Source organism: Pan troglodytes, chromosome 6 (genome assembly GCF_028858775.2).
Source record: "Pan troglodytes isolate AG18354 chromosome 6, NHGRI_mPanTro3-v2.0_pri, whole genome shotgun sequence".
Lineage (NCBI taxonomy): Eukaryota > Metazoa > Chordata > Mammalia > Primates > Hominidae > Pan > Pan troglodytes.
In genome coordinates, this window is record NC_072404.2 from 57,121,542 (window position 1) to 57,145,182 (window position 23,641).

Below are 23,641 nucleotides of genomic sequence, written 5' to 3' on the forward strand. Positions count from 1 at the left end.
ATAGTTTATTGTACATAAATATACCTCAGTAAAGTAGCTCCAAAATACAGTACACCTTCTCAATCACAAAGAGGAAAAAGAAGAAATTCATCCATAAGTGAGAACCAACAGACATTGGCTACAAGGCAGGCTGTCCCAGGCTCAGTAAGGGGTGCTGGATCATGCATAGTGTTCCCAGGTCATTCTATGCTTGGTAAGGGGTCGTGGGTCACGCACAGTGCTCCCAGGTCATCCCATGCTCGGTAAGGGTGCTGGATCATGCACAGTGCTCCCAGTATATAAGCGACAGGCACTCAGTCTGTAGCTATTTGCCTAAGTTTTTCAACAGTCAAGAACTACCTTAGGCTGGGCGAGGTGGCTCATGCCTATAATCTCAGCACTTTGGGAGGCCAAGGCTGGCAGATCACTTGAGGTCAGGAATTCGAGACCAGCCTGGCCAACATGGTGAAACCCCATCTCTACTAAAAATACAAAAATTAGCCAGGCATGGTGGCACATGCCTGTAGTCCCAGCTACTCAGGAGGCTGAGGCAGGAGAATCACTTGAACCTGGGAGACAGAGGCTGCACTGAGCAGAGATCATGCCACTGCATTCCAGCCTGGGCAACAGAGTGAGACTCCACCTCAAAACATAAATAAATAAATAAATAAATAAATAAATAAATAAATAAATATAAATAAATAAATAAATAAAAGGCAGGGGCGCAGAGCTCATGCCTGTAATCCCAGTACTTTAGGAGGCCAAGGCAGGCGGATCACCTGAGCTCAGAAGGTAGAGACCAGCCTGGCCCACATGGTGAAACCCTATTTCTACTAAAAATACACAAAAAACATAAAAGTAGCTGGGTGTGGAGGCACATGCCTATAATCCCAGCTACTCAGGAGGCTGAGGTGGGAGAATCACTTGTGCCTGGGAGGCAGAGGTTGCAGTGAGCTGAGATCGCACCATTGCACTCCAGCTTGGGCGACAATAGTGAAACTCCATCTCAAAAAAAAAAAAAAAAAAAACCATTTTGGTCTTAATTCTAAGTAAAGGTTTAATATTTTTCTGTACTTGATATTGCTAGCCTCTAACCAAACCATGTCATCCTTGGGGTCCAGCAATATAAGCATGTTTTTATACCCCCTGTAGATCTAGCATTGTCCTTGTACATGGTCTATGCTCCATTTATATAGAATTTAAAGTTTTACTGGTATCACTTATTTAAAGTTATCAAAATTGTTTATTTTAAAAAATATTGCCCAATTAGGAAAAAGCACACACTGGGGCCTGTTGCGTGGTGGGGGCAAGGGGAGGGAGAGCATTAGGACAAATACCTAATGCATGAGGGGCTTAAAACCTAAATGACGGGCCGGGCACAATGGCTCTCAATCATAATCCCAGCACTTTGGGAGACCGAGGCAGGCAGATCACCTGAGGTCAGGAGTTCAAGATCAGCCTGGCCAACGTGTTGAAACCCCGTCTCTACAAAAATACAAAAATTAGCCAGGCATGATGGCAGGTGCCTGTAATCCCAGCTACTCAGGAGGCTGAGGAGGGAGAATCGCTTGAACCCGGGAGGCAGAGGTTGTCGTGAGCTGATATCACACCACTGCACTCCAGCCTGGGTGACAGGGCAAGACTCTGGCTCAAAAAAAAAAAAAAAAACCTACATGACAGGTTGGTAGGTGTAGCAAACCACCATGGCACATGTATACCTACATAAAAAACCTGCACATTCTGCACATGTATCCCAGAAATTAGGGCAAAAAAATAACGATTAAAAATACATACATTAAAACACATTTTTCAAAAAAAATACTGCCCAATTAACTGGGACCAATGAAATAATCTTGCAAATGCCTAGATATGTAGTACAGAGTCACTGATACAGGCCTGTCCTTTCAGACTGTCACTGACAGCAACTACTTTGCAAGGATTGGGACACACCCAGCAAAGCAAACACGACATCCTGGAGACAAGGATATGTACAACACCCTTCCAGGGCCATCAGTTCACATTCTGTGTTAACTCTTCTGTGCCTCTGGCCTTCTGTAGGTCCCTACAGATGATGTGTCCAACAACTGCCATCAAAGCCCAAGAACTTGTGGCCAACCTAATCTCAACTTTCTTGTTAACCTTTCCGAAAAATTTCAAATCCTGGCAGCCTCACAGAAGTCTGCACTTCTCCATACTTCTTTACCCTCCTAAGTGATCAATGAAAATTTAAAAACCCTCACTGAGTAATCCCTAAGCTACTATTTACATAAGCTAATCTTAGGGATAGTTACAGCTTGTCTGGCCTGGCTGGGGCTTAGGTCTGGAAGGAGTGTTATATTTAAGAACTGCTTCAGCAAAATGATTTTCTGAGAAGGCCTTCCATAAAAATAAACCTGACTTATCTAAGCCCCACCCTACAAGTAGAACTAACTGCTCCGCTCCTTCTTTTCTGGGTGTTCATGAAGCACTTTGCACATATCTCTATGATAACACTTGTTGTAATGGACTTTAGAGATCAGTCCTCTCTTCTTTATTGTGGGATCTGTCAGAGCAGGGACACCCATGATATCAGCACATAGGTGAATTTTAATTAATACTTAGTTTTTTAAAATCATGAGCCAATTAAATAAATCCATTTTAAAATGATCCTACATCAGAAAAATGGATCATTTCATATTTAAACCTTCATAATATGTAGGGCAATATGACAACACAGAGACAATCATATACATATTATTTTAATGTAAAGTTTGTCCTAACATGGGAGATGTTTGATTAAACGAAGGCATGCAATATTTTTTTTTAATTAAGCTTGGCTTTACTTTCTTCTTCTATTCTTTTGTTTTTGGTTTTGCTTTTTTACCAAAGCATTATTTTACACAAGTTAAATATTTCATTTCTTTTTTGATCAACAACTTAAGATAACTTTTTTGGGGGGCAAATAATACTGCAGCAAATCAATTTGATAAATGACTCTGAAAGTATTTTACGGAATAGTTTTTGTTTCATGGTAGATGTTTGCTTGCAAGGATGTATGGGCATTTTGATGTTGCTGATTACTCACAGGGAGGTGCTAAGTATAGCACGAGAGCTTGCTTTCAATCTGGGCTGGACCGCCTTTTTCCAAAGCAACTTGGTTAAACCATGTGAAGTGCGTTACAAACACATATTTCTTGAAGAGGAAATTCTTGTACTGGAAAACGACCATGCTGTATGCACTCAGGTCTTTTCAACTAAATAGAACTCCCAGGCTGGCCACCTTGGGAGCTGGAACAACATCTCAACTAATACACATTTAAGGAATTGATGGCTGGGTGTAATACTGAATGATGAATGAAAGGATCATCTTTAGCCAAGGCTGGACGTCTGAATCACCAGGGAAGCGCCTTCAAACCCTCTTTTGAGTCCCCTCTCCGCTGGCCCAGGCAGCATCCCCCTGCAAAGAGCTGAGGTATGTTTCTACTCCAAAGCTCCTCGGTGACTCGGATGCACATCCCTGGTTAACACCCACCGGGGAAGAATCCCACCCTCATTTTTACGTAGGTAGACTCAGCATCAAGGCTGAGCAATCATAACATGTATAGTCCAGACAGGGCAATGTGGTAGGTGAAATGGGCATTATTAGGAATCACACCAGGTGTTAACTGGGACTGTCCCAACTGTGGCATGTGATCACCTTTCAGTACCTGAGATCTTTTGTTGTTGTTTTTAACATGGTAAGCTAAGTTTCATCATTTTGAAAATCTTTTTTTTTTTTTTTTTTTTTTGAGATGGAGTCTCACTCTGTCATGCAGGCTGGAGTGCAATGGTGCGATCTCAGGTCGCTGCAACCTCCGTCTCCCGGGTTCAAGCAATTCTCCTGCCTCAGCCTCCCAAGTAGCTGGGATTACAGGCACCTGCCACTATGCCCAGCTAATTTTTTGTATGTTTAGTAGAGACGGGGTTTTGCCACGTTGGCCAGACTGGTCTCGAACTCCTGACCTCAGGTGATCTGCCCGCCTCAGCCTCCCAAAGTGCTAGGATTATAGGCTTGAGCCACCATGCCTGGCCTTGAAAATCTTTATATAAACAACAATACATACTTCTATAAAGAAAACTGCCACATGCAGCCCTTGATACATGGAAAAGCCAACCATCAGAAAGGTTTGTATCAGTGGGATTTGGTTATAAAAAGTCTCCTCTTCAGAGGCCACTCGATGTGTTTTTAATGCGTCTTCACTAGGAGCTTAACCAAGTTGCTTTGGGAAAAGACAATCAAGACCATATTGCCCTATGGTAAGTCAAAGTATGACCACAAATGTTTCAGACTAATCTCTTCCAAAGATGGGGCCTAATTTCCCTCCCCTGAGTGTGGGCTGGACTTAGTGACTTGCTTCTGACAAAGTATGAAGCCAGTGACAGTGTATCACTTCTAAGGCTAGGTCATAAAAGGCCTTGCAAATTGCTCCTTGCACCCCCTCTTGAATCACGTGCTCTACAGGAAGTCAGCTGCCATTTTGTGAAGACACTCAGGCATACGGAGAGGCCACATGGCAAAGAGCTGAGGCATCCTGACAAAAGTTGGCAAAAACTGAGCCACTGTCCAGCCACTGCATATGACTCTAAGCATAGTTACAACCTAAAATTCTCATCAGAACCACCCAGTAAAGCCATTCCCACTGCTAAGCTGCTAAGATTAGGGAGACTTGCTACGTAGCAATAGGTAACTACTACACCTACAGACTTCAACCCAGTCACCTTTGTTGTCAGGGCATGCTTTAAGAGGTGGCCTGCTATTCAGGGCTAATTGTGCAGCTTGCTGCCTGTGCATGCTCCTGCAATGACATTCTCCATCATTTCTGAGCTCTGACCTCCTAACACATGGGCTGGGGCCACAGGGCATCCCCCACCCCAGTAACAAAGCAGATGTGAGCAAGGCAGGCCACTCCATTGCTCTTACTTAGCTCATGGCTCATTCACCATCTGAAAAGTAGGGAAAGAAATGCTTGCCCACCAGGCTCATGAGCATGTCATGTCAAATAAATACACAGATGTTGGGACTCCGAAAGCTGCAAAATGGTGCAAATGTGTAAATTTTCACTGTTGACCCTGTCACTTCACATGCTGCATGAGTCTCATCCTACCTCAGGAGTTAATAACAACAACTGCACCACTAACATGATACTGTACCATCTAAAACTGTAAACAAGCCTACAGTGGCTTTGTCTGAGCACAGATGACATCGAAGCTCTGAGGTCAAATCCACTTGTCCGAGCACATAAGCCCTTTCTCATATCTCAGCTCTCCTCTTCCTCCTCTACCCCAAGATACTCTCCACTCAGACTCTCCCCAGCACAATCAATCTTCATGGAGTCAGGGAGGCAACATCTGAACAGCTTTCCTCACCCATGAATGGCATAGGCCAGGAAAGCCAAGGGAAGGTGTTGCCGGTGGGCACCTCATATCTTTCTGCCCTTAGGCCAGACAGGCTGCACAGCACACCTCCCAAAGATGAGCCACACAACGTTCCAAGTCTATGAGCACACATACATACACACACACACACACATACACACACACACTCCTCCAGGGCTGGACATCCTTAAGACACTAACGAATGCGTGAGCCAGCAACAGTCACACACAGCGGTGTCCACTGCCTGTCTGCCCAGGAGGTGCAGCATTGGCTGTTTAGAAAGTATTATATTCCAAAGAACTTGTGCAAATCCTTTGCTTCGATTTGCTAGAACAGAAAAGAAGGTAAATCAATGGAGACTATGGACATCCAAATTTTACCTATCTTCTCCTATCTGTCTCTCTTTCTTCCCAAAAGTCACAAGTTTCAAAGGGACTGAATGGTTAATAATCCCTAGCATATGAGTCCAGGTTTCAGGGGGACTGACCCATAGCATGCTGGCACTCCTCAAACCCAGTTGGCACTCTCCAAGGAGGAAGGGTGCTGCAGCCCTGGGCCCAGGAAGAGGCTGGCAGTCCTGCTCTGAGAACAATGAAACATGAAGAGCTGAAATGGTGCTGAGGGAGAGGCCGCTGCAAGGCTTCATGGCTATAGGGGTGGGCTGTCATCCTGAGCAAGCTGCTCAACCTCTCTGACACTCAGTGTCCTCCTCTTCAAGAAAGTGACAGTAACAGCACCTATGTACAGGTCTACTAGGGGGATGAGGAACATAATACAGGAAAAGCTCTCCATGTCACAGGTGACCCATGACTCCACAAGACAGGTCATCTGTACCCTACTTGAGGCACCATCAATGACCATGCACTTAAATATCGCAACAACATTAAGCTGCTATGAAAGTCTGCAGATGCTCACTCTTAGTGGTGCACTGATCTTACTGCAGACCAGTCCACGGACCACACCTAGACTAGTGCCGGCCTCAAGGCCCTGCAAACAAGCCATGCATCTCTGATCCCCATGACCCAGTCTATTGCCGCTGTGCCTTCCTTACTTCCCTATTACATGTGCTCATGCTTGCCTTAGATTTCAGAATCAAAACTGAGGTTTGCTTTTCTGTTTTGTTTTGTTTTGTTTTTTGAGACAGAGTCTCACTCTGTCACCCAAGCTGGAGTGCAGTGGCATCATGTCGGCTCACTGCAACCTCTGTCTCCTGGGTTCAAGCAATTCTCCTGCCTCAGCCTCCCGAGTAGCTGAGATTACAGGCACCCACCACCACACCTGGCTTATTTTTATATTTTTAGTAGCGATGGGGTTTCACCATGTTGGCCAGGCTGGTCTCAAACTCCTGACCTCAGGTGATCTGCCTGCCTTAGCCTCCCGAAGTGCTGGGATTAAAGGCATGAGCCACCACCCCTGGCCGAAACAGGGGTTATTAAAGCGGGGAAGCCTCTCACACCTGGCCTGGGTCTGGACCCTTCTTACCCAGAGTGTCACGTGGTGTGTTAGCAGGAGCCACGTGGTATGTCAGAAGGAGCTGCCTGCTCCTACAGGCCTGGGTCTGCATCCTGTCACCACTGCCCAAGTGACGTAGGAACGCGGTCTGGGGCTCATTGTACTCGTGGGTAAAATGGGAGAATGCCTTCTCCAGGGAGCTCTGGAGAGGAAGTGATAACTGCCAGTCCACCTGCCAGTCCACCACTCACTTCCTCTTGGGATACTCACACCCTCCCAAGAACCTTACTCGTTCCTGCCATTCACAGTTCCTGGAAAACCCTTCCCACCCTTTCCCCACTTCTAGCTCAGACTCACAACTGTCATCAGGGCCCCTGGGATCTTTTCCAGGGATATCTGAGGTGCATGTGACTGGGTCAGGAGTGTGCACTGGGCTGTGTGACCGCGGGGTCCAGATGTGGGGTTAACCGCTCCATCGGCTGCCCTTGGTCACCATGTTGCTATCTTGTGTCCCACGTGCCTCACTGTTAAAATGTGAAGAGCACCCTCACCCCGCACGCTGAGATGAGGAGTGAGTGCAGTGGGATACATGCACCGCACAGGCTGCTGCTCTGAAGCGGCCCCCCCCACCGGCTCCCTCCGGCGCTGCCCTGGGCCACCCTCCCCTCCTCTGGGGCTCCCTGGCAGATCTGTCTCCTCTCTGAGACTGGAGCCTCTGGAGGACGCTCACCCTTTATCCTCTTCTGGGCAGGCAGCACCCTCAGCACTAATACACCAAAGAAAAGTAAGTGAGGGAACTTCAACTACCGCGCCTGGCATCTCCTTCCTATCTGAGCAGGAGCCTCACAGCCCATGCTCTCCGCTCTGTGACAGGGAACTGCCTGGGCCCCCATCACCTGTACCTCAGCGCGGAACTCACAACACAGTGGCACTGCCCCTTCCTTCACAGCCGTACTGTGGGTGGCAAGGCCAAGCCCTTGTCTCTCAGGCCTGGGCCGTGTCCTACCAGCCGTCCCTGCCGGGCCCCACCCTCTCTTCTTTCCTCCGGGACTTCCCTCACACCTGAGTGTCGGTCTAATATTCGAAGAACAATCTTCCTCTGTAAGCAAGCTGCTCCTCTGCTTAAGGCCTCTGACCAATCCCCCAGCTCTTCCAGAGAAAATCCAAACCCCCACATTGCCTGCCCACCGCTACGTGGTTCCAAGCCACAGATTCCAGCGCAGATCCAGGCATCTAAGCCATCTGCTGTCCTCAGTGTCCCCTCCAGTGGACTGCAGGTTCCTCCACTCTGTGGGTCCCACTGTGCTGGGAACCCCTGTGCATTCCTCCATCCTTGGGCTTCCACTCCTGGCAGTCAGTCCATGCCTGCCTCTCTGCCCAGCCACATTTTACATTTTATCTAGTTTTCAACCCCCAGCTCAAAACCTGGTAGTTTTGCCTCTCCCAGCTTCAAAGAGGCATGGCTCCTGAACAGTCAGAGCCAGGGGCCTCTCCCCTGGTTGGCTCTGACAGGTCTTCAGTGTCGTGGCCCTCCCCGAGGGCAGCCGCCGAGCTGCATGTCTCCACAGCCTGGCCCCATCCTAGGAGGTGCTTACAAACTAGGTGAAGACTGCTGGGCTAACAAGGGCAAAGGCCTGGCCTCCCTCCCAGCATAATAAATTTGGAGGGGGTCACATAAATAAAGCAATGATGCCATCATTTCCTAGCAGTTAAGTTTTGTAAGAAATTCTACCGCTAAAGTAAATTGATAAGACCATTAATTTTTTTCCTAAAGATTCACAGTTCTGGACTGGGCACAGTGGCTCACACCTGTAATCCTAGCATTTTGGAAAGCCGAGGTGGGTGGATCACCTGAGGTCGGGAGTTCGAGACCAACCCAGCCAACATGGAGAAACCCTATCTCTACTAAAAATACAAAATTAGCCAAATGTGGTGGTGCATGCCTGTAATCCCAGCTACTCAGGAGGCTGAGGCAGGAGAATCACTTGAACCCAGGAGGCGGAGGTTGTAGTGAGCCGATATTGCGCCATTGCACTCCAGCCTGGGCAACAAGAGCGAAACTCCGTCTCAAAAAAAAAAAAAAAAGATTCACAATTCTGGGCTGGGTGTGGTCGCTCAGGCCTGTAATCCCAACACTTTGGGGAGCCAAGACAGGGAGGATTGCTTAAGGCCAGGAGTTCAAGACTGGCCTGGTCAATGTAGCAAGACCCTATTTCTAAGAAAAAAATAATAATAATTCACAATTCTGGTAATAATTGTGCTTTGAAAATACTGGAACTTAACCAAGATCAGTTTTACTCGTTGATAATAAATTACCATTTTAAAAGATGACGCTACACAGGGCACCAAGCGCTGTTATCAGAGAGTGTTACAGACGCCTCACCCCTCACCCCCCACCCCCAACCAAATGGCTGTGGTGACTCAGTTTTTGGCATGTGCTAAATCACCAGCTCAGTCTTCCCAACGTAATGCTGCAACTATGACAACAATACCCCACTCACAGGGCTGCCGGCTCAGAAACAAGCTACTGTTTTATCACTGCAATAGAAACCTGCACTTCACAAATTAGAATGTTTTAAAATACAATACATTAATGTTTCCCCAAGCCTCATGACAAAGTTAACACAATAGATCATAATTTCACATTTATGCTTTTACATTCGGATGCAGAGATAGACACAAATGCTTTATACCCTTTTATAAAATCTGGGGACACAAAACCTAATCGAATGTGGACAGGAAAGCCCACCATCCAAAACCAACAATCCCGGGCCGGGCGTGGTGGCTCACACCTGTAATCCCAGCCCTCTGGGAGGCCAAGGCGGCCAGACTGCGTGACTCAGGAGCTCAAGACCAGCAAAACCCATCTCTACAAACAAACAAAAATACAAAACCAGCAATCCGGTCTCTGTGCGCACCTGACTTGACCATGCATGCAGAGACGGCTCCACTGGAGGTGAGAGGTGACGGGGTGGCATCCCCAGCCCTCCCAGATGGAGGGAGCCACAGAAACAGAGGCATCACTTGTCATTACTTTCCTCTAGCAAAAACAGACTCATTCCACAAGGAAGTGTGTCAAAGCAACTGGTGTTCATGAGCACCTATTTATTTATATGAAGTTAATGTGCCTGGGAGAGGGATTTTACCAAGCTCTTAGATGTTACATGTGACAAACACAGACATGTATCAAAATTCAGCTTATCTGCTGACCCAACTCCAAACAGGGAAGGTACAAATGTATTCTGATCCGTTCTATATGGATCCTTTCCTTATACTTTTCCCAGTGGGTCTACAGACTGGCTGAGGATTTTATCCAATATCCAAACATCATTTTTAAAGGTGGTCATCCAATGTTGTTATTTTTCTCTGAGTGGTCTGCATAGCTGCCGACAGAACATATGGGACAGGCTGCTGACTGCATGCACACCAACACTAAACTCAGACATTTATTTTTATATTATTTTTAATGGGTAAAGGGTATCATGGAATAACGCTGGCAGCACCTTGAAGTTCAGAGGAAGTCCCCAGACACTAGTGCTCCCCCAAAACCACTCACTGGTCCAATAGTCAGGAGACCAGAATCCAATCCCATGTTGTCGCCAGCACCAAGGTCAGCTTGGAAAGTGATGGTGTGAGAGAGGCAGCCACACCTGCATGATGGAGGAATCGTGGTCTCACCCTCACAACATCCAAGAAGTGCTAGGAGAGCAAAACAAAGGGCAAAACACAATGACCTCTATTTAGAAGTGGGGAGGCAGAGGTCACAGGCAGGTCCAGCCTTCTAACAAAGCTCTTCCAGTGGGACGGGAGTCACCATTCATTCTCCCCACAGTCCCCAACCCACCCTGTCCAGCCCATGACTTCCTCATCGGTGTGACCCACCTGGTCCTGGTACAAACCTGTGTTTACAACATCCACTGAAAAACAATTTGTGAATACAAGCTATGATTTGTATTGTATTTCTAGTGCTATTTTTCTGTTCTAAACCAACAGATCCCTTCTGATCATTAGAATCATTAGTTTCCTATCAAGGTGGCATTGGCCGCATTTCTACCATAAGAAAACAAATGGTAGCAGTAATATTTCCTACTGGAAAGGCAGTGCAAGTCTTTGTAAAAACAGGTGTCAGGACAGAGTTTCATATCTATTATATGTTCTTGGTCCAGAATGATGGAATACTGGCAGAAAAACAATAATGGGAAAATAACAATATTTTATAATGAAAAATAATTGGAAAAAAAAAAAATAGGAACTGTCCTGTGACAGGCCCTCCACTGATGCTGTTACTCCTGATCTCTAATCATCTCATAAAACCCTGCAATCCAGTCATCTCCGCCTTAGTCATGAGGGATGAGGAGGCTAAACAGTCCCTCGCAGTGACAAAGCTTTCAGGGGAGGGCGGATGTGTGGGCCTTGTCCTTCCACTCACGTTCTGTAGGTTGACACCCTCACCAAGAAGTTACCAGAGAGCTGCAAACCAGCCGTGCTCCCCAGAGCACAGCCCCCGCCCCTCCAAATGCCAGCACCACTAGGTAATACAAGGGCCAGTCCCTATGTCACTGTGACACAACAAAGAGGGACATAAGCTGAGCCTTGTGGAAAATCTGTTTCAATTATATGTCACTTTCACTTGTTTAAAATAAACAAGAACACCTTTTCATGACAATAAATATTTAGCATTATAAAAACACCACCCTAAGTAAAAAATGTTACACAAATGAAGTGCATCCTCTTCCCAGGCACATGGGTAAATCATGAAAGCTAGCCCAGTGTAAACACAAGCCATGCTTTACTTCCCATCAGGCTCTGCAGCCAGTCTTATCCCTGACTGTAAGAATACTGTATAATTTTTAACTCAGAAAATGAAAAGTAAACATCAATAAAACATTTCTAACATATAATTTTCCTCTGAGGTTGCTGTCTAGATACCTCATCTACAAAGCAATATTTTCCACAGATCAACAGTTAAAATAAAGAGACAAAAGGTATAATCTTCCAACTTGGTGTATGTCATTTAGAACAATCAGTTCTAACGGAAGGAGGATTCTGCACAGGTAAGTGAAACATCATAAGAAGGATAAATTACTTTTGTGAAAGTGACTAAAACTAAGTTAAAAACAAAAAATAGATTGAGGGACATTCAGCTTGCATAGGCCCCAGGAGAGCCAAGAACACACAGCTCGTTCACAGCACTAAAAAGCCCCTAAACCAGGTACCAGGTATGCGCTTAAAACATTGTACTCGATGATGGCTGGGCGCGGTGGCTCATGCCTGTAATCCCAGCCCTTTGGGAGGCCAAGGCAGGTGGATCACTTGAGGTCAGGAGTTCGAGACCAGCCCGGCCAACATGGTGAAGACCCGTCTCTACTAAAATACAAAAAAAATTAGCCAGCTGTGGTGACACGTGCCTGTAATCCCAGCTACTCGGGAGGCTGAGGCAGAAGAATTGCTTGAACCCAGGAGATGGAGGTTGCAGTGAGCTGAGATCGCATCACTGCACTCCAGCCCAGGCGACAGAGCAGCAAGACTCTGTCTCGGGGCGGGGGTGGGGGGAAACATTGTACTTGATGAATAAAGATGGCCCTTGCTTCCCGAGTGTCTTGAGGTGTGAGCTGTAATGCAGATAAGTGGGGCCCCAGGAGCACAGTGACACTAGGCACCATGAACCTAGAGGCAGCTTGGAAGTGCCACACACCAGGGCTATTTTCTCCCCATGCTCAGTTCATCCCTGCTGGAGGGTGCTGGCTTCTAGAAGCCCCGATACTGCCTAGCACACCCAGGACAACAGGGCCCACTCACCTGCAGAGAAGAGGCCCTAAAAGCATCACCCAGCTCATTACTGAGGCTCTTGCAGCTTGGAGCAAGGGCTGTATAAAGTTACCCAAAGAAAACACAATTAGCGAATTTGTGGGTCTGGGTTCTGTGTAGCTTCTACTTTGAAGGAAGCTCGTTTACTGAACAGAGCAGAGCTCTGTGTTTTCATTAAATGTATCAGCCCAAGACACTGAGCTGGGCCAACATCCAGTACAAAAGGGAAGGCTTTTCAATGTTTATTAATTCATCAGCCAGTATCAGGCAGAACATCTTGCTTTGAGGAAGGGGAGTCTGGATTCGACTCCTTACACTAATTCATAACTGCTCTGTGCTCAGCAACAGCTGAGTTTGGTCCTCTCCTATCACACACCACGTATTTCTTTGAAAAAGTAAAATCCCACGTAGGAGTCTCAGGAATCGCACATCCTAGAAAAGCATGAGTTCTGTCACAATCAAACAGGTAATCATGAGGCTCCTATACCAGGAATAAGTCGTAAGAATGTCTACAGGCACACTGGCTTTTCATGGCAAAATGCTGCTGAGACACTCCAGGGCTTCAGAAACAGAGCAGAGCAACATCTTCCTTCATCCTGCAGGGAGGCAGAGCAGTAGCTTTCATAAAGCAGCTTTGGAAATGAGCTCCGTGCTTCAACATGGCGTAGCAGAGTGGCCAACGATGAGGACGTGGACACTGATGAGAGACGTCAGAGTCACATGGCAATCTCACCTACAAAACCAAGAGGACAGGCCGGGTGCAGTGGCTCAGGCCCATAATCCGAGTGCTTTGGGAGGCCAAGGCGGGTGGATCACTTGAAGTCAGGAGTTCAAGACCAGCCTGACCAATATGGTGAAACCCCGGCTCTACTAAAAATACAAAAAAAAATTAGCCAGGCGTGGTGGCGCAGGCCTGTGATCCCGGCTACTCAGGAGGCTGAGGCAGGAGAATTGCTTGAACCTAGGAGGTAGAGGTTGCAGTGAGCTGAGATCACGCCTCTGCACTCCAGCCTGGGTGCCAGAGCAAGACTCCATCTCAAAAAAAAACAAAAACAAAAACAAAAACAAAAAACAGAGAGGACAGTACTGTCCTACCAATATCAGAGGGCCCTGATGGGAGAAGCCAGACCTCCCACGCACAAGGAGCAGGTTCTGGCCATCTCCTATCTCTGTCAGCTAGACAATGGCAGCAGGCAAGTGGCTCTAATGCCAAAATAAGGCAAGTCCTTGCGAAGAACATTTTTGTGGGTCCTCCTTTAGAAAAATCTATCATTCTAAAAATGTGAAACATGATGGTAAGCAAAAAGAAATGGACAAATAATAAGGAAATATTCCAAACTGACATATTTTTCAGTTTAGTCTACCTTCCAAACTAGTTTTCCTTACTTTTCTGTTGACTGTGAAATTCACAAATTAACTGCATTCAGAACACAGTCTTTGATTATGGCTTGTGCCGTTGAAACCAATCAAATATTTCTGAGAAGTGGTAAAGTGTAGCGATTTAGAGGGTTGTCACAGCATGAGAAACATTCAGACTTCATCACCCCAATTCCCACTTTTTCAATCCAATTGGGTGGCTTGGCTCTTGTGAGAGATCTGCAATTCACTCTTCCTACGTGTGATGTTGTTAGAGCGCAGATAACCATTATCACGTAATAAGTGGTTTAGGCAGGAGCAGGAGGAAGGAAGTTTTCAGTTCCACCCAAAACCAATTCTACCTGGTAGCTATAGACAACAAGACAGATGGATAGGTGGGCGGACGGGAAAGCCTGGCAAGGACCTGCCCTGCATGGCAAATGTTTAGACTCTGGCTGCTGTCGATCAGTCTCCCTCCAGCCTAACAGTTTGTGCATTGAACACTAGTGGATTTTGCACTTAATTAAGAGGGTTCTAGCCAACCAAACTGTATTTAGAGACTAAAAAATTAGCCACATGAACAAAAGTATACACTTCGGCTGCATTAACACTCCTACCCAAGACTATTTTTAAATACAACTCCCAAGCCATTAAGTTTGAAAACTGCCAGAACTGATTTGGTAATCTGCTGCTTTGCCAAGTGCTGGAAGTTAGCTTTAACTTCACGCCCACTCTCACACAGACAGACAGACACACACACACTCACACATACATTCACACAAACAGCTGGTTTTCCCATTATGTTCCTTAGCCTTCGTTTGCTACTTACTTATCAAACCATCCACATGTAATTGCAAAGTTAATCCATTTGGTATTTCTCCTCTTCCAGCTCTATGAGTCCTTAAGCCACGCAGAGCACTTAGCAGAGCACTTATGATAAGACAACACTTTGCCAATGCTCCTCATTCTAACAAGGACTCTCTCCAACTTGCCTACCTCCTCCAAACCAGCAGGAAGCTCTGACTTTCCCAGGTGCAACTACCCTAATGGGGGGCTGGGGGATCCTCTTTCCCCAACTCCTCCAGGATGGTGCCCACTATGAATAAGTGGAAGCGGCTGGCTGTAGCATGGACAAGGAGAACAGAGACATCATAAAAAGCAAAGGACGTCAGCACCCCTATGTGTTGCAGATGCAAAGTCCTGTTTACCACCGGCCTTTAAGATTATAGTCTAAACGTCACTTCCTCCCCTTAGATGTCTGGAAAGCATAGGCTTTGTAGGTCAGAGCTCTATAGAACGTGGGTGTGTGTCACAGCAAACTAAGGACATGTTTTTCAGAAAGGCCAGAAACTGTCAGGGGCACCCCTTCCCAAGACCCTGGCAAGGGGCAGAGGAGCCACATACCCATCTGCACACTTTAACACCTACCTTCCCCCGGCCCTCACAGGAGTCATAAATGCAATCACAACGGCTAAGACCTCTGATTCCCCTGCCTCCAAGCTGCCCTTTTAAGGACGATGTGATTATGGTTGGGCCAAGGGGACATGAGCAAAGGGACTTGTATGGCTGGCAGGTGGAGCACGAAAGGACGGGGTGCATCTCCCCCTCCTCAGGCCAGGCTGGAACAGATGGAGACTGCACACCAGCCACAGCTGAGCACCAAATAAAAATCAGCAGGTCTCTGGGAACGCTGCACCCCAACACCAGCCCAGGACTCCCGAGGTGGGCTTTTAGATAGGAGAGAGAATTATCTCCTCTTTAAGCCACTGTCACTTTATGTTCCTCAAAATAAGACCTCTTAACACCTCCCAAATCTGCACTGAACTAGGCTGCATGGCTGGCAAGCTGAGTCCAAGCACATCAGTTCCAAATATGTTAGTGCCAGTTGATCGGTCTGTTCTCATACAGGCTGGCAAAAACAAGATTTAAGCAGCAATTTAAGAAACAGTTTTTTTGAAAGAGGACTCTAGAATATTCTGGGAACACTGAATCATATGATTTTAGAGCTCACATGAGTCTTAAGATCATGTTATCTAACTCCCTCCACCAGCAAGAAGGAAGCAGGGGTTGTTCTGTGCATCACAGGCCACAAACCGATGACACAAAAGCTTACAAAGTAATAGTCCTGGCTCCAAGGAGCTTCTCAGAATTCAGTGGGTCAGAGGGGCAAGTAAAGGGACAATCATAATCCCATAGGAGGTTTTCGGACACGGGAGGGCGTGGGGTGTGAGAGGGATACTCTCAGAAGGCCTCCTGGGGGAGCCCCAGCTGCAGCTTAAACAACAGGCATTCTGAGAAAGGGGCAAGAAAGCTCTCCAGGCCAAGGTGAGAGAGAAAGCCTGAGACCCCAGGTGAGGCCTGGGAAGCTGCGGTGGCAAACAAAGAGTGGCAAATCCAAAGGCTGGAGCCTCGCTGTCCACTGGAACTAGCCGCACACAGCTATGTAAGTTTAAATGGAATAAAATTTTAAAAGGTGAAAGACTCAGCTCCTAGTTGCAATAATCACCAGTCAAGTGTTCAGAAGCACCTGTGTCTGGCAGCACTGGCAGAGAACACTGGCACCTGGCAGAAGCATCATCAGACAGCCCTGGGCTGAGCAAGTCTGGAGAGGCCCCATCAGGATGGACCTGCAGGCTGCATGGAGAAGGAGCAATTTCACCTTGGACAACTGGCACCAGGGTCCAAAGCTTCTTGTTCCTGAGACAATTTTCTTTCCACTAATCCTCCCGCTGTCTGCCTTTGATAGAAGAAAGTCAATAGGATTAACAAATAAGCAGAGGGCATTCTGAATCAGGGAAGGATGCCCTGTCTGGCCCTCGCCAGCCTCTGTCTGGAGAGAGGTGGGAGCATCTCTAAGGCAATGGCTCCCCATGGGGATTCAGGTTCTTGGGTAGTGAATGCTAGACGAGCACCTGGAAGACAAGAGATGGGATCGACCAGCCAGGACGCGTGACTTACCTGGTTTATCTTTGGAGGGTTGTTTTTGTTTGGTTTGGTTTGGTTTGGTTTTTTTGAGACAGAGTCTCTTTCTGTCATCAGGTGGAGTGCAGTGGCACAATCTCGGCTCACTGTAACCTCTGCCTCCCGGGTTCAAGCGATTCTCCTGCCTCAGCCTCCCAAGTAGCTGGGACTACAGGCATGTGCCACCAGCCCAGCTAATTTTTGTATTTTTAGTAGAGATGGGGTTTCACCATCTTGGCCAGGATGGTCTCGATCTCTTGACCTCGTGACCCACCCGCCTCGGCCTCCCAAAGTGCTGGGATTACAGGCGTAAGCCACTGAGCCCGGCCGGTTGTATTTTTTTTTTTTTTTTAAGGGATAAGGACTTTATTGGTTTCTCTAAATCAATTGATGTCCTTTTTACAGGCATCACTTGGTGTGGTGCAGGTGGGAACTGGATCTACAAAAGTATTTGTACAAAAGTATTTGTGGCCTGGGAATCTGTCTAACCAAATGTATCCAAGAAAAATATACTCTGGCAGTTGCTTAAAAAGCTTTTTCTCTTTTTTAATAGAAATGTTTTTAGCTGGGGGATTACTCTAATTGGACTTGGCCTATAGAAGACAAAGCCCTGGCAGGGAGCAGCTCGCCACCTGATGAGGAGAGCAGAGGGAAGCGTGCTAACACCCCAAGAGGCCACAGGGTTTCTCCCTGCTGGGGAAAGCCATCCTTCTCTGGAGGGGCTGGCTCAGAAGCACAGGGATGGCCCTGAGATAGGCAGCAGAAAATACACACACTGTTGGAAACCCATTGTCTATTGTCACACCAGAGGAGACAGCAAACTCTAGTCTAGAATAAATAGCACTAGGTCTTGAAAGTATTGACCATCCTTAGCTTTGCAAGAAGCAACTAGAATCATATAAAGTATACAAGAGGAAAAAAGTTTTAGTTCTATTCCAGGAAGAGACAGATGAAAAATAAGGAATTATGGAACCCTGAAAGAAAAGTGACGTAGGCTTCCCATCAATTCAGGGGCAGAAAGCCAGGGAGTGGCCCTGAAAAATCCAGAAACACTCAAGCGACAAGGTGGAAGCGAGAAAGCAAAGTATAAAATGGGGGAGGTGGAAACTAAAATTTACAACTCAAATAAATGAAAATCATAAAAGTGTAAAAAGGCATATTATCAATACATCTCTATGTAGTAATATAAACCAATAACTACAGTATTTTAAATAAAGAAAAAGTACAAAGATGAAGATATGTAAAAGCTTTCAGTGGGTCATGAAATACCAACTTTTTTTCAGCTATAGTATAAGGTAACTGAAAAAAAAAACCACACAATTAAAATTAACCAACACATAAAACCTTCATAATTAAATGTGGATGGGGAGAGATTGAAGGAATGTACGAAAACACCATATAATAAATACAGGACCTCAGCCGGCTGCAGTGGCTCACACCTGTAATCCCAGCACTTTGGGGGGCCAAGGCGGGCGGATCACAAGGTTAGGAGTTCAAGACCAGCCTGGCCAACATGGTGAAACCTCGTCTCTACTAAAAAAAAAAAATACAAAAATTAGCTGGGTGTGGTGGTGCACACCTGTAAATCCCAGCTACTCCAGAGGCTGAGGCAGGAGAATCGCTTGAACCGAGGAAGTGGAGGTTGCAGTGAGCTGAGATCGCACCATTGCACTCCAGCCTGGGTGACATGGTGAGATTATGTCCCCCCACCAAAAAAATAAATAAATACAGGAACTCTTAGTGTATTTACAAAGTTCAAGTCTAAATCAGAACCAAGTGTTAGCATATTTCACATTTGTATGTCCTTGATCTAAATATTAATACTACTTTGGTATCAAATATTTATGCTCACTTTTCAAAACTGCAGATCAATTACAAAATTAAATTTAATCATAAATTTATAACAAAGCACAAAAGGCCTAGAAACCTAAACTACTTATTATGGTGTATAGATGCATCCTATAATCATTGTTTTCTTAATAATTACGGGAGCACTTGCGTGGACACAGATTATGACTTCATTCCCTGGATCCCAAATTAAGAAGTCCACAGAATCCAGGCCTGCATATACGTGGGGGCTGTCGCTCTGCCTGGGTCAAGGTTCCACTCAATAATAATCCATTCCACCTGTGCACTGGAGGTCACGAGAAAACACAGGAGGGACTGCAGGCAAAAGTTCCTGGGGGCAGGAGAGATGCAACACTTAACAAATACCTTTGTAACAAATTTTAATCATACTTCAGTTCTATCCCCTTTATAGAACCACTGAGAAATAATAAAAATGCTCTGAGACTATGTGATATTGCAACACAGAAATGTCCAACTCTTCTAATTTATTAGTAAATATTTTAATTACAAAACATTAAAATTCCTAGGCCTACTCTCCACATTACATCAAGCAATCCTTAACTTTTACTTTCTTAAATGAATTGCCAAAATAAAGAGTAGCTCAGAAGTAATATCTTTTAAAAATAATGCTCAAATCTAACGGGAAAAGTTTTATGTAACAGTTCATTATACATGCTCTCATTTGAAAGAATGTAAACACTTTCTCTAACATGTTAGCCAAAAGCCAAAGGCCTAGAAACCTAAGCTTCCTATTATGGTGTAGAGTTAATATTTTCTTAATATCTGCATGCTTATGAGGGTTTCATACAAAATGTCACTGTGGCTGCCTCATGTCACTACCAAGAGTCACAGGCCTTCTACACTTATTACTATGTGCGGCACCGACAGGACTAGAGTAGCTCAAGTTACCCACTTCGATTAATTTTTTTAAATTTCTTTTGGTTCTAATAACTTGATTAAATAAATATAAATTTATGCAAAGAAATGAATAACAGCTATGTTTACATGAAGTCCACATTTTGACGAAACTGATTAGCAAAACTTCCACTGATTTTTACATGAGCAAACTGCTTGAATACAGCCATTGATCAAATGCACCAGCTGTTTTGACATTTCATGTCATTGGAGATTACTGTATTCTACAGAAACATGTCTTTCCTCCATAGGAAAAAAAAAATTAAGCATGGTCCTGCCAAACAGCAAGCCTTCTTCTGTCCTTTATTAACAGAGGGTCCAATGGGAAATTTAGCCCTGTGTTCTGTAACAGCCGACTACTGGGATGGCTCCCATAAATATTCAGACAAACGCAAAGTAAACAGATAAAGTAGAGAGTTAAATATACTTCAAAACCTCACCAAAAGGCAATTTGCCTTTATTTGTGTTCTGAGTATTCTGTCAATTCTTATACTTCAACTGAGCTCTAAAACTCCCTAAAAGTCACATCAAGTCTGACTTGTTAGTTTTTGCACACAGCCTCTTTCCTAAAAGAACACTTTCCCCAGGAGTCAAGGAAGTCATACATCACTGTTTTAATGAAATTCCTAGTAAAAAACATACAATTTCAATCCAAGTAAAAACGTATATTTGTGTTTTTCACAAAGATAACTAATAACTACCTGTTAATAATTTAGCCAGACACAGAGTCAGTGAGTTTACATTCACCAACCTATCTCCCTTCAGTAATCTTCTAGAAGAGCGTTTGTAGGCCACAGGGTGAAATCTCGTTAATTCACTGCACCCAGTCTAGCTTGTTTCTATACAACACAAGGAGGAGTGGTAGTTTCAGCAACAGCAACAGCTTCGCCACATCAGTTTGTTATCATGTGGGAAGACAGAGGCTTACTGAAAGTTTGATTTTATAATAAACGGTTGCAGAATCAGATGGAAAACAAATTTCCCTCAAGCACACTGCAAACACTGCCTTAATCTCAGGGAACAGAGGAGTAATCTCAGTGAAAAGCCAACAGAATCTGCCTGCCACCAATAATGTACTAAAGCCAGAAATTTCACAGCAATATCTAACCTTTATAATTAGCAAGCATACACCTAAATTATATAAAATATTCGAAGACCTAACACCATTTATCTCCTCAGATTTGAACACAAAATTGCTTATTAAACACGTAATTCTTGTCTGAAAAAATATAAGGATATTAACATTTTCTTGATGCTTCTTCACTGAAAGTATTACAAATGACAAAGTGAGAACAATAGAAGTTAAAAATAATATGTCTACATTTCTTGGACAAAGATGTTCGGACAAGTAAATTAGACACTGGATATGAGTGAGGGAAAGAACTGAATGCATCAGGAATAATTTCATGTTTTCCATAGCAAAAATCCTTAGTTTTCCTTTGCAATTCAAATATGAAAGCCAATCAGAGCTCTGGGAAGCCCTGAGAAGGCCAGCCCTCGACTACCTCTTGCCACACAGTACCAGGCTGAAAAGAGTGCCACGCTCTTAGGGTAAGTCCTTTCACTTCTATCATTAGACTCCCTTCAAGGATCTTACAGATACTCTTTGGATACAGTTTTGCCGGCCTTTTAAATGTTCTCTCTGTCTTCACATTTATTTATACGGTGATAGTGACAAAATAATTCAGTGTCCTTAAATAGGCTCATTTAATAGGCTATGAAAGCCACAGATTTAAAGATACCTCTGTTTCACATTTCCCTGTTATTTTGGGATGCCTATTACCATGAAAAAGGATTTCCCACATTTACTTTCTTTCTGGGGAATTTGTTTGTTCAAAGAGAATTATATAACCACCAGTAAGTGCACTGCAAAAAAAAAAAAGAGAGAGAGAAAGAAAGAAAACTTCTTTTTAACATTCCTCAGCTTCAGGATTATTTGATTTGCTAACCTGGCTCACCTTTTCCTGGCATTAAAGGAAAACTTTAAAATTTTAAAAAGAGCCCGACTGAAAGTCTTTTACACACTTGGGCAACACGCCCGCCTATGGGCACATGGGCAGGGTGAGTCAGTGGGACACAACTGTAACAGAAAAAAAGATTTGTTGTCCCCAAAGCTGCCTCCTTCAAGTCCAGTTGCCATAGCAGAAAGTGGGCCCATTCAGTAAGCAGGTGCAGGGCTCACCCCAACCCTCATTCCATTTGCAAGACTCATACACATTTGCTCCAGGCGAGCGAGCGAGTTCGAAGGTCCCCGGCGCGCCGCGCTGAAAACTACAAAGTCCGCCGGGACTGCGCGCTACCCCGCGGCCCAGCCTGCACCGCTGGCCGGGATGAGCACGGCGCACCTGGCTCGGGGTCTGAATAATGAGCAGGGCTGCTCGTCCTGTTTGAGGGAAATTACTCTTTCTGAGAGTCAAATCCTGAATGTGACGTGTAATCCCTGCACGCAAGGTGTGGGGATAGCAAACAGAAACCGGGAGAGGTTTGGGCAAAAGCGGAATCGCGAAGACAGGGATGGGCCGCCAGACTCGCGGGTCCGCTACGGATGTCTGCGCCTCAGGCCTGGCCCCACTAGGACGCCCCTTCCACTGCCAGGGGAGACCCTGGAATAAAGGCAGGGAGCGAGAGCTGCTGCCATGAAACCCTCCGGGCAATCCGAACACCTTCCGAGAACGCGGGGCCCGGGCGGCTGCGAAGCCGGGGAGCCCTCCCCTCCACGCTGCCGGGAGAGCCGATCCTGGGGCTGCCGCCGAGGCCAGGAGAGGGAAGACTTGATGGGAACCGGCCAGGGGCAAGCCCGCAGGGAAGAGGCCGGAGTCAAAGGCCGGGCGTCCCCTCGCTCCCCGCTCCACCCCTACGGCAAACACTTGGGGGGCCTGAGGAAAGCTCGGAGCTGAGTGGGGGCTGTGCTGGCGGGGACCCCCATAAGGACGCCTGCATACAAACCACCCCGCGCGAAAAGTGCGCTCCGGCCCCGGCCCGACACGGTTACCTGGGCAACGACCCGGGTGCCCAAAGTACACAGCACGCACCACCACCCAACACCAGCACCGCACCACCTGCTCCACCACTACCACCAGCACCCGCTGGGGCGGCAGAGAGGGCGCCCTGCCCGGGAGCGCGCGGTGCGGACGCGGGCGTCCGAGCCCAGGGAAGCCCCCTCTCCACCCCGCCCGACCGCGGGGCCGCTTACCCAGTCGGGGGCTTGGCCGCCGAGGCGCGCGGCGCGTCCATGGTGCCGGGGGCCGGGGCGCGGGCGGTGCTCGGGGCCCGCCGAGTCAGGCGCTGGCTACCGCCGCCACCGCTGCCGCCCTCATTCACTTTTTCCGCGCTGACCCATCGTCCTCCCACGCGGGCCGGCGGAGGACAGCGGCGGAGCGCGGCGGACGGAAGGGGCTGGAATCGTCTCTAGCGGGCGGGGGCGCCGGGAGCGCAGGGAGGGGCTGGCGGCGGCGCGGGGCGGGGGCGCCGGGAGCAAGGTGCGCCGCGCCCCCGCCCCGGCTGGCTCCGCCGCGCCCACCGGAGCGCCGCCCCCGCCCCGCCCCGCCCCGCCTGCTCAGAGACCCGGCCCGCGGCGAGCGTCCGGGGAAGGAATCCTCCGGCACCTGGGCCCTGCACCGACACCCGCGGGTGCGGCAGAGGGCTTCTCCCCGTGCTCCTCCACCCCCGGGGGGAGCGCGACCCTCTCTGGGCGGAGTGGGGGATCCCGGGGCCGGCGCCTCCCTGGCGGAGTTGGGGGAGGGGAACCACCTGGAGCCTGGAGGCCGTGCGAGGGCGAGGTGGGCGGACCAGCCCGGGAGGACTGACGTTGGAGGGTGAGAAGTGAGTGTCCGGCGCCGCTCTCTGACCTTCATCCGTGCAGCAAATGTCTAGTGCGTAGGGTCGCAAAGTGGGAGTCCCGACCGGGAGCGTCAGGAACACCTGGGAA

General features: G+C 47.0%; 1 protein-coding gene across 18 annotated transcripts in view; it reads right to left on the reverse strand.

Annotated features, from left to right (window-relative positions):
* Window positions 1-23,123, reverse strand: part of COBL (cordon-bleu WH2 repeat protein) — a 299,997-nt gene extending 276,874 nt beyond the window's left edge. For 9 of the 18 annotated variants that reach the window (XM_009453076.5, XM_054687550.2, XM_009453079.5 and 6 more), the window contains exon 1: window positions 22,907-23,045. In XM_009453076.5, the coding sequence (XP_009451351.2) occupies window positions 22,907-22,947 (41 nt within the window). In that variant the 5' untranslated portion in view covers window positions 22,948-23,045. Of the gene's footprint in view, window positions 1-22,906 lie in introns of all 18 variants that reach the window. The other 9 variants (XM_003318428.7, XM_519099.8, XM_003318429.7 and 6 more) reach the window with 3 other exon arrangements.
* Between the last annotated feature and the right edge of the window lie 518 nt (window positions 23,124-23,641).